This window comes from Poecilia formosa, unplaced genomic scaffold, assembly GCF_000485575.1.
Source record: "Poecilia formosa unplaced genomic scaffold, Poecilia_formosa-5.1.2 Scaffold376, whole genome shotgun sequence".
Taxonomy (NCBI): domain Eukaryota; kingdom Metazoa; phylum Chordata; class Actinopteri; order Cyprinodontiformes; family Poeciliidae; genus Poecilia; species Poecilia formosa.
The window spans coordinates 469,192-485,073 of NW_006800315.1; the positions used below are offsets into that span (position 1 = coordinate 469,192).

Here is a 15,882-nt window from a genome sequence, read left to right on the forward strand (position 1 = left end):
GAGCTTATGGTGGACCCAAATGCAGAGGCATAGAATAAAAATGACAACAAAATCTTACAATAAAGCAGCAAAACACAAAAAGCAGGAACAAACGGGAAGTTAGTACAGAGACAATCATGACGGGCGTCACAGAAGGAACCAGACAGGAGGAAAGCTAAAAGGAAAAACTGATTATGATTGGCTAATGGGCTGCAGGTGTGAGGGACAGTACACTGGTAAGGCAACGAACAGCAACAATGAACTACTAAACGCAAAGAATAAAACTAGAAAGGCATTGAACTGAACAGAAACAAGACTGAGAACAAATCAGATCAGAAAACCCAGAACGACCAAAGATCCTGACACCAAGATACTGAAAGACTAAATATAGCAGCAAACTCTAAGCTAAGGTGAGCAAAAAATAAAAAAAATACACTGATATGAGATGCAGAGATAAGTCAGGGCAAGTTGAGGAGAGAAACACTAACATAGGTAGGACATGAGTCAGGATGCGATCATTAATTTAAGGTAAACTACAAAAGACAAGGCCCTATAAGATAAGACAGGCTAAGCTCAGGGAAGCTAGGGCAGTAAGGTAGGATAAATCAAGCTAAAATTGTCATGATGGGTTCCAACTTTCTAACCCACATGCAGAAACACCAGGCGGAGAACAGAAATCAGTTAAAGGGTTTATTGAAAAGAATAACAAAACAATCAGAACTGCGGGTCCAAGCGGCGGCAACAGGGTTCTGGATCACTGGAGCAGAAGAAAAGTGAAGGTGAGTTTGAGGAATGTGTGGAATAAGAAATGTGAAAACAGGACTGGTCTTACTTGGGTTTGTGGAGAACTGAGCCAGGAGGAGGTTACTATGGTTACCAGGGTGGAGATCAAGGTGGAGGGCTTGTTGCTAGGCTGACGGAGGGACAGTGGTGGAGAACGGACAGGTAAGTTCTTGAGTTTCCAGATGAGAAGAGCGACGGAAACAGCCAACTTGAGAGATCCTGGAAGGTTTGGGAAACGGTGAGGGCTAGTGATGGGCCTTCTGAATCCAGGCTTCGAGGCTTGTGTTGTCTTACTGAAAACCACGTGACTGGCAACAAACGAAGCCTCGCATTGCATGGGTCACGTGACTGCTTCATTTTGCGTGTCGGTTTTCAAAATAAAAGCACGATGAGCCTTGCTGTGTCATGGGTAGTTGTCCATTTGGTCTCTCATCAGAAGAGAATATTTGTCTTCAGTGGCCAAATAAAATGAACATTGACCAACATAGTTGATGTGTATTGATGATGGCACTCATCAAAATGTAATGTTTGTTACTGGTTTTATCAATTGTAGGTTATGTTGTTTTTTTATAACTATATTTTTGTGATTTTATGATGTAAATCTCTTTGAACTGCATTGTTGTTGAAACGTGCTACACAAATAAACTTGATTTTCTTAAATGGAGCCAGCAAGAGGAAAATCTGACATCTGGGAATACTTTGAGATAAAATACTGCAAGGTCACTGTAAAAATCTTCTTAGATAATAATTAACCCTCCACCTCCCAATTTCTCACCTTCTGCAAAGTTCCACTATTATTTGTAGTCTGATTAGCAAAGATATATCAGTCTTGCACAGCAGAAACAGATTTAATCCTGTTGCAGAACTAAAATTCAACATGTAGCCAAATATGGGGGATCAGAGCCAATTAGAAATCCAAAAAAAAGCGAATGTCCCAACATGCACTGCACTCTCAAGACACTAAAACATCAAATGTCTTTATTGTCAAATCTGTCTATGATATAAAAGAAAACCCAACACAACCACTGACGTTCAACATAAACCAGGATTAGATTGGCTAGAAATCATTTTAATAATTAAAACATATGACAATTAAATATGGTTTCAGTGATTCACCTGTTACTAAACATGAGTTTGATGAAAACTTAGTGACAATACTACATTTAGTAGTTTTTGGAAGTATGATCCAACTGAGTGACAAGGCTGTTACAGTTTCACCAGCAGATGTCACTAGTGAGTTTTGCAAACCAAAGGGCTGGAAAGGTTCATTGCTTCATGAGGCTTCATTTGCCCATCACTAACGAGGGCGTCAATGGAACTCAGGCATCTGTGGGTAACATCCACGACGTCACGAGGGTTCACCTGAGGAGGAGGCACACAAAGAATCACTAGGAAGTTCACAACAAGGTAACCACAAGGAGAAAACTCTGAGGCCTGAAGTACCATTACTGGCTGACACTCTGGCAAAGAAGTGTTGGCTGCTCCTTCCTCTTACACTCCTCCAGATGATCAGATGACTTTCAGGTGTGCAGGTAAACCGGCAGCCGCCTGTCATGCTCTCCAGAAATCAACCTCTTGGCGCCCTCTGGTGGAGAAAGGGGGAAAACAGCAACCAACCCTAACCCACCCTGGATTGAACAAAAATAAGATAAGCAGAGGTGAGTTATGGTCAGGTAGGCTAATACAGGGAAAGTCAAAGATATGAAAAGTAAATCAGTTAAGATTCAAGGTAAGGCAGGCTAAGCCAAGCAAAAAAAAAAAAAAAAAACAGAGTTAAAAAGGAGATGGAAACATATCAGCTGAATCAGATTAGACTGGTGGGTCTGTGCCTTACTGGAAGCATGAGAAAAGTCAGACTCCAAAACTCCAGTGGGGGGCGCTCTCTGCTCCATGCTAGCTTGAACCTCTATTTCTTGTTTAGTACATCCATGTTGCGCCAAGATCTGACTTTGTGCCGACTCTAGAACCGTCTTTCTGTGGCTCTGAAAGTTCAAGTCAGAGGTTAAACCAATCTCCCGCTTCTACCTGGAAGAACTGAAGATGTGCGTTGACATAGATCTGTAACTCTAGATTTATTGCTCTAGATCAGGGGTGCCCAAAGTCGGTCCTGGAGGCCTGGCATCCTGCATGTTTTAGTTTTCTCCCTGGTGGTAGTAACAATCTCCACAGCATGTCAATGTTCTCAGGCCTTTAATGAGCCATCATTGGATCCAGGTGAGCTAAACCAGGGAGAGAACTAAAACACGCAGGATGCCGGGCCTCAAGGACCAACTTTGGACACCCCCGCTCTAGATATATAACTCTAGATCGTATCTCTTTAATAACTTCAGTTTCTGTTCAGAAAATTTTGTCTCATGTACCCATTTATCTGTTCTCAGCATCTGTTCAGTGACCAGACGGAGTCAAAGGTCACCTGGTGACATCATAATGTAGAGCTGTGTATCATCGGCGTCGTCATGGTAACTGCTCTTATTTCCTGTCATAACCTGAGCCAGTTATGACACACATACAGAGAGAGGTTCGAGGACTGAGCCTTGTGGAACCCAACATGTGACTTCTGTCAAGCGACAGATGTGATGTTTCCTATTGAAAAACTAAATCCCAGTTCTTTATGTCAGACTGGAACCAGTCCAGTACTGGAGCAGTCTGGTAAGCCAGCCTGCCAGCTTGTGTTTGTGGTGTCTGAATAGTTTTAGAAACGGCGAGTTTGATTGTTTCTGAATGAACTCAGATTGATTTTGTTTTGCATTCATGTTGTCAGTTACAGTCCAAGTCCCATCAGAGTTCTTCAAAGTTGTGGTGGATATTTAAATGGTTGGGTTTGGTTCTGTCAGAGTTTTAGTTGCTGTTCATTCGTTGAAGTCTCTTCTTCATTCTGTGGTTTCTGGAGGATAAAGAGTGTTACTGTGACCAATCACAGCTGCTCCTGCTAGCTGCTAGCTGGCAGTGTTCTTCCTCCAATGAGACTTTGCAGGTGAACCATCAATGCACTGACCACACAGGTAAGCGAGGAGGAAAGGACAAACGATGCTGATGATCACGATGCTTTTAAACAGCTCTGCTCAACATGTGAGGATCCATTGTTGCTCTTTCTTTGCTGTAACTCTGCTGCTGCCGCCTCCACAGCGATGCGTGTTGCATTAACGCCGAGGTGAAGAGTGGGAGGGAGAGGGCAAACCGAGAGGTACGAGAGGATGGAGAGAGCTGCAGAGGAAAAGAGTGTGTGGGAGACTGAGCAAAGGATAGATAGATAGATAGATAGATAGATAGATAGATAGATAGATAGATAGATAGATAGATAGATAGATTTAAGTAAATTGGATCAGAAAATAGAAATGTTGGTGAATAAAGGGTAAAGAAGGGAGACAGAGAAAGAACAGATGGAGATGGAAAGAGGGAATTTTGTGGCTCTGAAGCCTTTAAAGCCCTTAAAGCTGCAAATAGGAGGCAGAGAGAAGGAGAGGAAGAGAGGAGTGATGGAGGGAGGGGAGGTAAATAAAAACTGGAAGGGAGAGCAGGAGGAGGAGGGTTTGCGTCGGTGTGTTGGTTGGCAGAGAGCGCTTGTCAAAAAAAGAGAAAGAAAAAAGCTTCCTCTGACAGAAGGCATGATTCACAGCAGAGAGGGAGGGAGAGGAACGCCAGAAAAACAGAGCTACGGCGGAGGAAGAGGAGCAAGAGGAGGAAGACGAAGAGGATGCAGCAGAGGAGCAGAAGATGCTGAAGACGAGAGCAGAGAGCCGGATTCACAGACGGCTTCAGCGACCGAGACGACGATGACGAGGGCAACAACAACGGCAACGGCAAGGTTCAGACTCTTTAATCGATATGGGGCAGAGGGAGGGGGGGTCGGCAGGTGGTGGCAGCAGCAGGAGACGCTTTCTGCTATCAATAGGCTCCTTTGACACAGATGGACTCTTCTGAATCCGCAATGAAATGAATTATTTGAAATGGTTTCCATTTTAAGGTAATTGTGGTTCGACTGGTTCTGAGCGACTTCATCCAACTTTCCTCCTCTGAGGTTCTGATGTCATCAGAGGGAATCATCCGTCATTCCAGCTCCTGCTCCAGGATCCAAGCAGCTTCCATTGGAAACTATGTCATCAGGCTTAATCCAACTTCACCCCCCCCCACCCCCCACACACACACACACACAGCTCTGTCAGTGTGTGAGCGCGGCTGTAGGTGTTCCTCTAACTTCCTCAAAGTTCCCCACAGGAATCACCAGGACGTCTAAATTTAACGCTGCTGTCCAGAGACACAAATGTTGAGATGTGATCTTTAGTTGTTCAGCTGCTGGGATTATGGATCTTTAGTCATTTAGAACTAAATCTTGGAAGGGATTCAATGGGAAGATGGTCGTTCATCATTCAATTCAGTTTATTTAAGAAGCGCCACTTCACAGCTAATATCGTCTGAAAGAAAATCATCAGAGATTCTGATTGGTTCCAGTTAATCAGTTCAGAAAGATCAATTAGTTCAGGACCACTCCTCCTGACCAGCAGGAGGCGCTGGCATTATGTTGTTGACTTTATAGCAATTCCTCATGCTGAGTATGCATGTGGCGACAGTGGAGAGGAAAAACTCCATTAACAGAAAGAAACTTCCAGAACAAGAGCCAGAACTGGGTTCAGGACCAGCAGGTTAGAGACGACAAACCAGAAGAAGAACCAGATGATGTTGGATTATTTCTGATATTCATGAAAGTAAAACATTAACAGTGGAATCATCAGGTGGTGGCAGCATCATGGCAGCCGACACCTCAGGAAGGAACCAGCCAATCAGAACACAGACCAGCTTCTAACACTTAGAACATACAAAACCTGCAGACTGCTACCAAATGGTTTTGGTTGGAACCTCTGGACCGATCAGGTTTCTGATGGATCTGGTTATTGAGGTTTTCTATGTGAAATTATAATCTGGGTTATCAGGGAGCTGTGAATCTAAACAGCAGAACCTGATCTGGTTCTGGTTTCCATCAGAACTCTGCTGCAGCATTTTGGATCAGATGAAGGATTTTAACTTCCTGATAGTGAAGAGTTCAGCCTGAAGGAACAGAGTCATGGATTAGATCATGGATTATCAGCTTCACTGCTGGACAGGATGTTTAGAATTTAGGCAATATCCCAGAGATTAAAGGAGGAACTTGTAGAACAATCTAAATATGGGATAAAATGACATGTCCTGGTTAAAATAACTCAGAGGGTCTTTACTTTATTACTGGAGGATAATTTAATCCCAGTTCAGAGATAAAGCAAGGAGCCAACCTGCTATGGACATTTATCTTTTTTAACTCAATGAATTAACACTATGAACGTCAGTTAGAGAAGGACTAAAGATTAAATTACTCCCTGGGATTCAGAGGAAATGAAACATGGAGGAGATTCCTAAAAGGCTTTTAAAGCTTTGTCTGATAAAGATCTGATATAATGACAGTTTATATCAGAAAATGGCTTGGAATACTCAGTGAAAATGAAATGAAAGATTATTAAAACTGGTCAGACAGTTATGGGGAACTTCTGCATTTCTTCATGTCAAATGACAGCACGTCTAATGTACGATGATAAGCTAGTTCTCCAAACGAAGCCAATCGAGTCTAAGCTAGCTTTAAAGGCTACATTTAATCTATCACCCTCAGAGTCAAGATGAATGTGAAAGTCCCCCAGTGAGGCTTGATTAGTTTGGGATCTCTTTCCATCAAGTCAACCCATTTCCCTAAGGTCAACCCATTTCCATCAGGTCAACCCCTTTCTATGAGGGTAAGTTACCCTGGAGCTTTAAAGCACAAATAGCTTTAAAGCTCCACTTCTCAGCTTTAATGAGTGAATAATGGATTGATGTCACCAGGCTTACTCATTCTAAGCTGAATTAACTTTAGTGAGTCTAATTCTGTAATCAATAGGGCCCAGTGTGCTGTAGAAAAGCTCCTTATTTGTTAGGAAGTTGCTCCACAAGCAGGATCAGGTTCTGAATACTATTTAAAAGAGTGAAAGCAGATTTTTAGGAGGGCATCCATAATGTTTCTCTGCTTTGTTTCTTCCTTATGCAGGAGACATTAATCATCAAACAGCAGCAGAATGAGAGGAGCAGGTCTGACTGGATCCGATCCTTTGTCGTTTCTTGTCTCTCAACCAACATTTTACTGGAAAGACATTTAACTGGCTCTAATCAGGATAGGGGAACAATAAAGAAGCAGAACAAATACAAATTCTGTCACAATGTGAGTAAAGTGGAAGAGAAGACGAGCTTTCCAGTGGAAATAAAAAACTGTTTTCAACCTTTTGGAATCTGATTGGAATATTTCTCAATGTGGAATTCTGTTTGGACTTCAGGGTGTTTGTAGTGTCCCCATGTCCTGGAGCCTTTGACAGAAGGATGTTTCCAAACTTAGAGTCTTTTGACTTCTCATGAAAACAACAGGAATATTTTTTAGTTCTTCCCTGGAGAACAAGAAGGATTTTCTAAAAGGGGCTTTAATTGCTGCTTTTATGGTCTTTCTGGAGACTGAAGCTGCACACCCTGGACAGTTAGTAGTGGTTTGAAAAGCAGTTCTACTCTTATTTTGTTAATTAAAGACTTCACAATTCATTCTTCAAGCTTTAGACGTGCCTCCCACCAACCCCCTGCACCAATCATGGGCAAGCCTCTCAGCCGCCCTGGGTGTTTCAGGAAGAGCTCCTGCTGCCTGGAGAAACATGGACTTGGGGATGGGGGAGTGGGAGGGCGGGACGTTGGGATGGAAGGGGGTTACGGCGACGGCTATATCCCTCAGCGATCCATTTATGACACCATGTGCATCAATCAGCAGATCGACAGCCATCACCACCACTCCGGGGGGTCGGTGAGGCGGGACGGAGGGGGAGACGGGAGCTTCAGCTACTCCACCAGTGGCTCCCTGAGAGTCAGCAGATCAGACATGTTTGATCCACAGCCACGCTCCTTAACTCCAAACCCTTCCTTCGTTCGGCGCCTGGATGAGAGAGCCATCTACGATTCACTCAAGCTGGGAGTGGAGGACATAGATGGATGCCACTCTCCAGGACATTTCAATCGATCCGTCTCTCCCTCTGTGTCCTCCTTTTCTGCTCCAGGAGTGTCCTCCTCATCAAAGAAGCACCACCATCACCACCACCCTCACCATGGAGACAGCACAAAGAGCAGAGAGAGCCGGCATTCCTGGAAAGCAATGTCATCTCCTCAACCCTTGGAGTGTGTGGAGATTCCTGCAGTGGAGCTGATAGAGCGTGGGGGAGGCAGCTACCTGAATCCAGGCCACTACCCAGGACCGGGTCAGTCCTCCTCTCTAACCTCCCCTCTCATTTCACCTTTCTCCGGCTCACCTCTCTCCTCAGGATACCACACTCCGGTGTTCTTCTCCCCAGCCAAACCTCGTCCCAGTCAGAGCCAGAGCCTGCGCTGTTCTCCTCCCCGTGTGATGCAGCCCAGGCATTACTCCCAAACCCAAAGCCTGAGGCTGTCCCCCCCCCAGGAGCTCAGAAGGTCCCCCTACAGGACTGCACTGGTCCAACTGTCTGCCCATGACCTGGAGCAAGACCTGAGTGAGCGAGGTGGTGGATGGGGCCGCAGCGAGCGCGACAGGGACTGGGAGAGGGAGCGGGAACGAGAGATGGAGCGAGGTTGGGCCCAGCGCGAGTGGGAGAGAGAGAGGGAGAGGGGCAGGCTGGAGAGGGAGAGAGCCCGAGAGAGGGAGAGAAGGGAGACATCCACTTTTGGGACGTTTGGTTATGGCCGACCAGTTCCTCTACGCTCCGACAGAGACTCTGTGTTTATAGAGTCTGAACACGGCTTGGACACAACTCCTCTGCTGCTCCCCCAGCCTTCCCCCTCCCCGTCCCCTAGTGGCGCTCCCAGGATGGGTACTGGAGCAGTGGGCAGGAGCCGAGCCGGGTCAAAGGTAGGACCAGAAGGGGTTGGTGGAGGGATGCCACCTAGGTGCGACAGTGGGAGTGTTAGTTTAGTGTTGGTGGATGGTAAATCTGGTTGCGGGCCCAGGTTAGTCAGCGAAGTCTTAATGGGAAACATGTCTGAGGTGGAAATGAGAGCGTTAAACCAGGAGCACCATCGAGCCGAAAGCTGGAACAAATACGATGACGGATCCAGATCCAGTGTGAAGAATCTACCTGAAAAGAGGATGGGCTCTCAGGTGAAAACTCGGGCAGGAGGTCGGGATTTGGAGGGAAAAGTGCAGTCAGGGACAGAGAATAAGGGAGGACATAGAGGGACGTCTACCAAAGCTGGCGGAGCTACAAGTAGACAAGAGCGTTTACCTGAACACTCAGGCAAGAGTGTCGCTGAGAAGATTGCTGGTTCTGCAGACAAAGTTCAAGTTGAAGCTGCTCCTGTTCCTGAAACCAAGTCGGAGCTTGATTTTGGGGGTATAGGTCACTTCCAACAGCCAGAGAACAAAGTTGGAACAGAGGTTGAACCTGAATCACAGTCTAATATTGATTTAACATCTGACTCCAGTGTACAAGCTAAAGCTGATGCTGAGATTGCTCTTGTTTCTGAGCCAGAAGCAGAAACTAGGATCAGTCATGGAGAAGTAAAAGAGAGTGAAACTGTCAATCAAGCTGAAAGTACAAGTGAACTTCAGGTAAGCTCCGTGGCAGCAGATAAACCAGAAGCTGCTCCTGCAGATCAAGCAGAGCGAAAGCTTGAGGATTCTGGTAAACCCAAGTCAGGTCAAGCTGGGAAAAACTCAAGATCCAAGTCCAAATCATCCAAGTCCTGCTCCAGGTCTCGACCAGGCACAGCCACTGGGCTGCGTCCGGGAGTACTGAGCCCCCGAGAAAGCAAACAGCTGGAAGACTTTGAATCAGCTGGACCACCTGAGGACATCGAGTCCACCTGGCCTCGCAGAATCATAGTCCGAAAGAGGACTGTCCGCCAGGGAGGGGCGCTCCACAATCTTCCTATCCTCCCCCCACTCCCTTCTGTCTTGTCAGCCCTGGAGAAGAGGCATCCACACCTACGGCATGGTTCAGAGAATCCATTATCAAATCTGATGAACCCTATTGTAGGGCGATGCTCACTGAGGGAAGCTGCTCACCCAGAGCCTGGACAGGGGAGCGGTTTGGTAGGCCGGGCATCTCTCAGGGAGCAGAACCTGGAGCACTGGAGAGTCTGCAGAGAGCAAGAGGAACACAGGAGGTCGAGAAGTCGGGACAAACGAGGGGGGGAGAGTAGGAACAAGGCAGAGAAAGAGGAAAACAAAGGAAAGGAGGAGAAGAGAGAAGAAACCCTGAAGAATGAGAAGGTAGTTGTGGAGGAAACCAAACAACATAAGACAAAGATAAACGTGGAAGAAAATCTCCAGACAGATGTTGCTAAAAACAAGAAAGAGGAAAAAGAGATGGATGTTGAAGTAAAGCCTGAACAAGTGGAGGATCAAGGGATAAAGATTAAAGTTGGTCCAAAAGAGGAGGTAGAAGCAAAACTACATACAGAGAAACTGGAGGTGGATGGCCAACAAGTACTAACTCTTGGAGAGGAAGGAGGAGTAGAGGGTTGGGATGCGGTTCTTGACATGGTCAACACTCTTTGGAATAATGACTGGGAAAAACGGGAAGCAGGTGGAGAAGAAGGAGGAGATCCAGAGTCCCCTTCAGGCTCCCTGCAGCGATGGCCTCTCCTCAGGCCACCCATCGGCTTTGGGGGCTCTCATCCTCCCTCCTCAGCAGCCTCAGAGCTCAGCCTGACGGAGTTGGAAAGGAGGGCCCGGGAGTTGGACTCGGACCTGGAACACCTGGATCTGTCGCAGCCCCAACGGGATGTGTACCATTCGCTGATGGAACCAGGAAGGGAACGAGGCGACATGTACCAAACACATCCCGGGCCACAAAGAGACAAAGCTCCCCTTCACACAGGTACCGCACATGTAACATATCTATGGTTGAGTTCAGTCTTCCTACGTTTGATATAATCCGTCCTGTTTAGCCTTCATTTAGCTCAAGATTCACCTTCATTTTAGTTTGTTGTCATCTCAATGCACTTTGCAAGTCTAAAGGCTCCCACATTCTTGGGCTTACCGAGCAAATTCTGTCAGATGCGCAGACTCTGCGCATGTTGCCTTCACATGGTTGAGATGTCAAGAATACTGATTACCTAGATTTTGCTTGACAAATTCCGTCATTACCCACATTTCAAATGGATGCTTGGTGAGGTAGCTGGGGACTTAGACAAGTTTCTTCTCCACTAGGGCAGCCACTGGACAGAGCCGCAGCCCCAGATGCTGTGCATCCTTCGACTAGTTGTGTCCAACACTCAAACTTATCTCAGTGTTGCATACTAAAACAGTTCAATGTGAACACCATTTCCCACCAACACTGGGTACACGTCCGCGGTCATAAATAAATACCTTGTGTCTGGCGGACTTCATCCTTGAGTCCACACTGACTCCGCCGCTAATAGGCGCAGACCTTCCTTAGAATGAAGCACGCCTGAGTATGTGGAAGCCTTAACCTCATATCTCATACAGATCCATGAAATTGTAATTATAAAACAACTACATTCAGCAGATCATTAGTGGCAGGTGGTAAAAGGTTCTCAATGTACATTCAACTGACTCAGCAACTCCTCCTGAGAAAGCATGAGGTAACAGTAGGAAGGAATGGCTCCCTTTATAGCCGGTCCCATCTTGACAGATGGTGACAGAGAAAAACTAGAACAAACTCATGTTTCAATTAAACTTTTTTAAAATTACAGGAATATTCTCTGGGCCTGTGATGGACTGAGGGAGATAGACACCCCAATACCTCACTAACCTGAAAAGGGGCTGTAGACAACGATTGGATGGATGGATGCAGATACTAATTGATCTGGGATTGATTAATCAACCTGACTAAAGATATTTGGTACTCTACCTCACACAGAGCCTGGAGAAATAATAACATTTGAATAATTAAAAGGTGTTGGATGAGTTATATTAATGTAATCGTCCTACACTCAAGTTAAATAAAATATATCAACCTAATTACAAATCACTTCAGTAACTAACAGTCTAAAGTGACAGATCTGATCATTTTATTATTTTATTCAAAAGTTGCTTCTTAGTCATGATTAGTCGAATAGCAATAAATCACACAAGAGCTAATGTTTTTTTGATTACAAAAAATGTTTCTATTGACTAAATAAATAAACAGACATCATTTGTAAAATGATGATATTCAGCATTTTCTGCCTCAGTTTAAACTGGACATCTGTAGCTTTTATGATATTGCTGTTTAACTACATGGATCAGATACATTCAGTCACACTGTATGCTGCAACCATTTTGCAGAAAATATTCAGTATTTCTATATTAAACAGTTTCTGTCCTTTATTTTTACATTCAATCTCTTTGTCACTTTTGGGAGTTATTCATCCTCCAATGAAATAAATTGTGTTTTGATACAGTGCCTTGGTCTAAATGCTTACATCCCCAATCCGAATGATGCATAATTAACCATGGTGACTTTTTGGATCAACATCACGTTGCCATAGCAACAATGACATCGTTTTTCCTCCCAGTTTGGTAGGATGTGTCATCACTACACGGATAGCCTCAGGTTTCTGAAAGTTTATTCTGTAAAGCAGAGAACAATGTTATGCTGCTGTTCTCTGGCAGAACCGGAACCTATCTGCCGATCGGTTGCTTGCTGGCAGGCCAAGCTACAATCTAGGGTTGTTGTAAACAAATATTTTAGTAATCGAGTAATCTATTGATTTTTCTTACAATTAATCAACAAATCGGATAAAAACCTATAAAATAAAATATTGGTAAATCTAGTGTAACAGCAGTATTACTGTCGTATATATCAAATTTTTCATATTTGAGCTTCCCTAAGTTATTTTACTGTAGTTTAGAAAATCAACCTGTAACAACAACAGCTCACTTTCTAGGTTAACCTGAAGAATTTATCTGAAATTATAATCAATTTAATAATAAAGACGCAGGCTCACAAATACGCTTATATATATATTTTAAAATGTCTATAATCCAGCTTTTAGTTCATGTGTTCATTTCCAGTCAGTTTAACAGATGAACTCTCAACTTGACCAAACATTTATAGCTTTTCTGTTCATGTTCCGGGATTCGGCTCCTCCGTCCATCCCTCTCAGAAGCTCCTCTACCAGCCATGTTCCGCCTCCCGTTGGTTCAGACCGGGATGACGTGACATTCATTTTCCGGTTCGTCAGCATCAGCCGCCCGCCGTGTTCAGTCTCTGCCTGTAGAAATCCTCCTCAGCTCTGAACCAGCAGCTCCGGAGCAGAAAGGCTGCCGGACTCCCGGATCGCTCCGGTTATTTAAGGATGTTTATTGGTTCCCGAAAACGATGAAAACCCGGAATTATCATTAATCAATAAAATCCCCACGGGCCGAACTTGAAGATTGGACGTTATGCCGCTAACACTTAAGTCAGAGCTCTGCACAACGCAAATAATGTTCCGGCCAGAACACGGTGCGCTAAATAATAAAACATAATTTAACGAAGCTCGAGTAAATTTTCCTAGAGGAATTTACTCGAATCATTCGAGGAATCATTTTAGCCCTACTACAATCAATCAATCAATCAATCAATCAATCAATCAATCAATCAATCAATCAATCAATCAATCAATCAATCAATCAATCAGTCTTTACTGTCATCGTACAGAAGGACAATGAAATTTGCTTAAGTACAGCCCATCACAAGAACAAACAAACAAATAACATGATACATGGGTGCCTGAGCCTGCAGCCACAGGGGGTAATGGCAGGTGGGGGTCCCAGCACAGACCGCCCAGGTGAGCGACGTGGCCGCATGGCCAGTCGCATCAACCAGGTCGCTGTATCAGGGAAAAGGCGGAGGGTAACAGTTGAAGGGGGACCTGTGACCACCCATCTGTCCGTCCGTCCATCCGTCCAGTCATTTGGACAGGGTTTGAATGAAACCCATCAGGTGAACCCTGAGCTGTCTGGGTCTCATGTGTCTCCTGCTTTCTTGTACTTTCAGGCGTTAGCAGCAGATCCCAGGTCAGTCTGGAGCTGAATGCGATGACACCAACCGACACCGACAGGTCAACTAGTGACTGGTCAACTAAATCTGCCAGCACCCCCACTGCTGGACCAAGGTAATTCCTGAACAAAGATATTTTTTGTTAGTTACTCTGTCTGATATATTTCTTCATAAATGTTTTCATCTTGCATTGTTTTGTACCTCTTTTAATTAGAATTTTGGAATATTGATTTCTCACACTGAAAAACTGTTAACACTCCATATGTAAGTCTATTTAAATTCAGAAACATATGGAAGCTAAACATGGAGCCTTGAGGCACACCACAAATTTAGCTGAAAGGTTCTAACATTGTTCTTCAAAAAGTATTCTTCTCAGACTAATATTGGACATGCTTCAGTTATGACATAACAGGTTTTCAGTGTTTTCCTGATTGGACAGTAAACAACATCCACCAATATACCAGGCTGGCAGCTCCTGGGACCTGGATGGACATGATGCCTGGTTATGCTGCAGACTGTTAGGTGCTTGTCCAGAAATTTTGGGTTTGGTAAAGTTCTGGTTCCGGGAGACCTCACTCTTCTGATTAAACACCTGACTGGAAGTTCCTGTCTTGCTGTATCTGCAGCGTTTCTGTTCATTTAGCAAAATGAGGAAATAACACTGAAGTTAATTTCAATGCCACAATAAGCTACTTTGAAATGATGGGATGTCTGTAAAAATCCCTTCATAGCCCTGCAGGAAGATCTTTGATGAGTCAGCCTGCCTTTTGCTTGCATGGGCAGTCAGAAGCATGGTTCATATTGTTCTGGGAACCTTTATCCAGAACAAAATGAACAATATGAACAAAATGAACCATGCCTCTGAGAACAGGTGTCAGGAGCAGACAGACTGAGAGACACACAGGAAAGGCAGAGAAAAGTGATTGAATCTGCAGTAGTTGGGGAAAGACTGCCTGAAAAATGGGCTTGGTGGCAATCAGCCTCCTGATAAGCGCCCTGCCAGTGGATAAAGGCAGACACATGTCCCAGCCACTCTACAAGCTGCTGCTGATCAGCTATCTGTCCACCTGAGCATGACATCATCAAGATGAAAGCATGGCCTTGGCCTCACTAAGTAGGTTGGTACTGTTCTGACAGCCCAGTGGACTCATCGACTGCTTTGTGTTTTCTCTCCAGCTCCAATAAGGAGGACAGCTCTCCGGACTCCAACCTGACATTGGAGTCTGACTCCAGTGGCGTCTTTCTCTCCTTATCCAATCAGAGCCAGGAGGATGGCGGCTCTGACAGCGACCAGCCAATCAGCGACTCTGAACTGGGCAGCAGCAACACTTCACTAGAGAAAGATATGGATGATGGAGGCTTGAAGGAGTGGGGAAGGGAGGAGAGCTCCGAGCTCCAGTGGTGTTACCCTTCGCTGCTCAACACACCATCCTATGAAGATGTGGACGGACACGGCGGCGGAGAGGACTCAGGGTGTGGAGACGCCGGCGTGGACCAGGATGACCCTCCAGCAGAGCAACCTGACATAAAGGTCTCGTTCACTGCCCCCCAGAGGCAGGAAGTGCCACCCAGGAAGAAAGTAACCGTGATGGGCATGGACCCGCCCCTTCCTCTTTCTCCTTCCAAGCAACAAATCAAACACCTTCTAGATCCGTACCAGAAGCCACTGAGAAGCTCAGGCCTGGACTGCGGGGACGTGGATCCCTTCGTCCAATCAGACAGCTTCGTCTACCTCGCCGTGTCTGCAAGACCTCTGCCCAAAGGTGAAGCTGCAGGACTTAAAGAGATTTCTACCCATGATGCAAAGGAGCACAACATCCAGATACAAGCAGGAAGCACCGAAGCTGAGGGACCCACCACAGACCCTAAGATGGCCACCATTGCTCCACAGAAACCAGAGGAGGGAGACTTCCTCTGCACCGACAGCTTCGTCTACCTTGCTGCTCCAGCATGCCTCCTGCTGGGCCCCGCTGGAACTGCACCGTATGGTGGCAAGTAGGTAGAGAGGCATCCATCCATCCATCCATCCATCCATCCATCCATCCATCCATCCATCCATCCATCCAACCATCCATCCATCCATCCATCCAACCATCCATCCAGTACAATTTCTCTAATTTTCAAG

General features: G+C 45.4%; 1 protein-coding gene and 1 long non-coding RNA gene across 4 annotated transcripts in view; one reads left to right on the plus strand and one right to left on the minus strand.

Annotated features, from left to right (window-relative positions):
* Positions 1–2,063: 2,063 nt before the first annotated feature.
* Positions 2,064–13,748, minus strand: LOC107833381 (uncharacterized). The gene is made up of 3 exons (XR_001659126.1): positions 12,196–13,748; positions 2,206–2,390; positions 2,064–2,124 (listed from the first exon to the last, which is right to left on the minus strand). It is a non-coding gene; the product is annotated as an uncharacterized LOC107833381 (long non-coding RNA).
* Positions 3,766–15,882, plus strand: part of LOC103154215 (uncharacterized) — a 16,735-nt gene continuing 4,618 nt past the window's right edge. Inside the window, exons 1-5 of one of the 3 annotated variants that reach the window (XM_016662505.1) lie at positions 3,766–4,567; positions 4,727–4,940; positions 6,809–10,646; positions 13,755–13,872; positions 14,934–15,752. In XM_016662505.1, coding sequence (XP_016517991.1) covers positions 7,394–10,646; positions 13,755–13,872; positions 14,934–15,752 — 4,190 coding nt within the window. In that variant the 5' untranslated portion in view covers positions 3,766–4,567; positions 4,727–4,940; positions 6,809–7,393. The other 2 variants (XM_016662504.1, XM_016662506.1) reach the window with 2 other exon arrangements.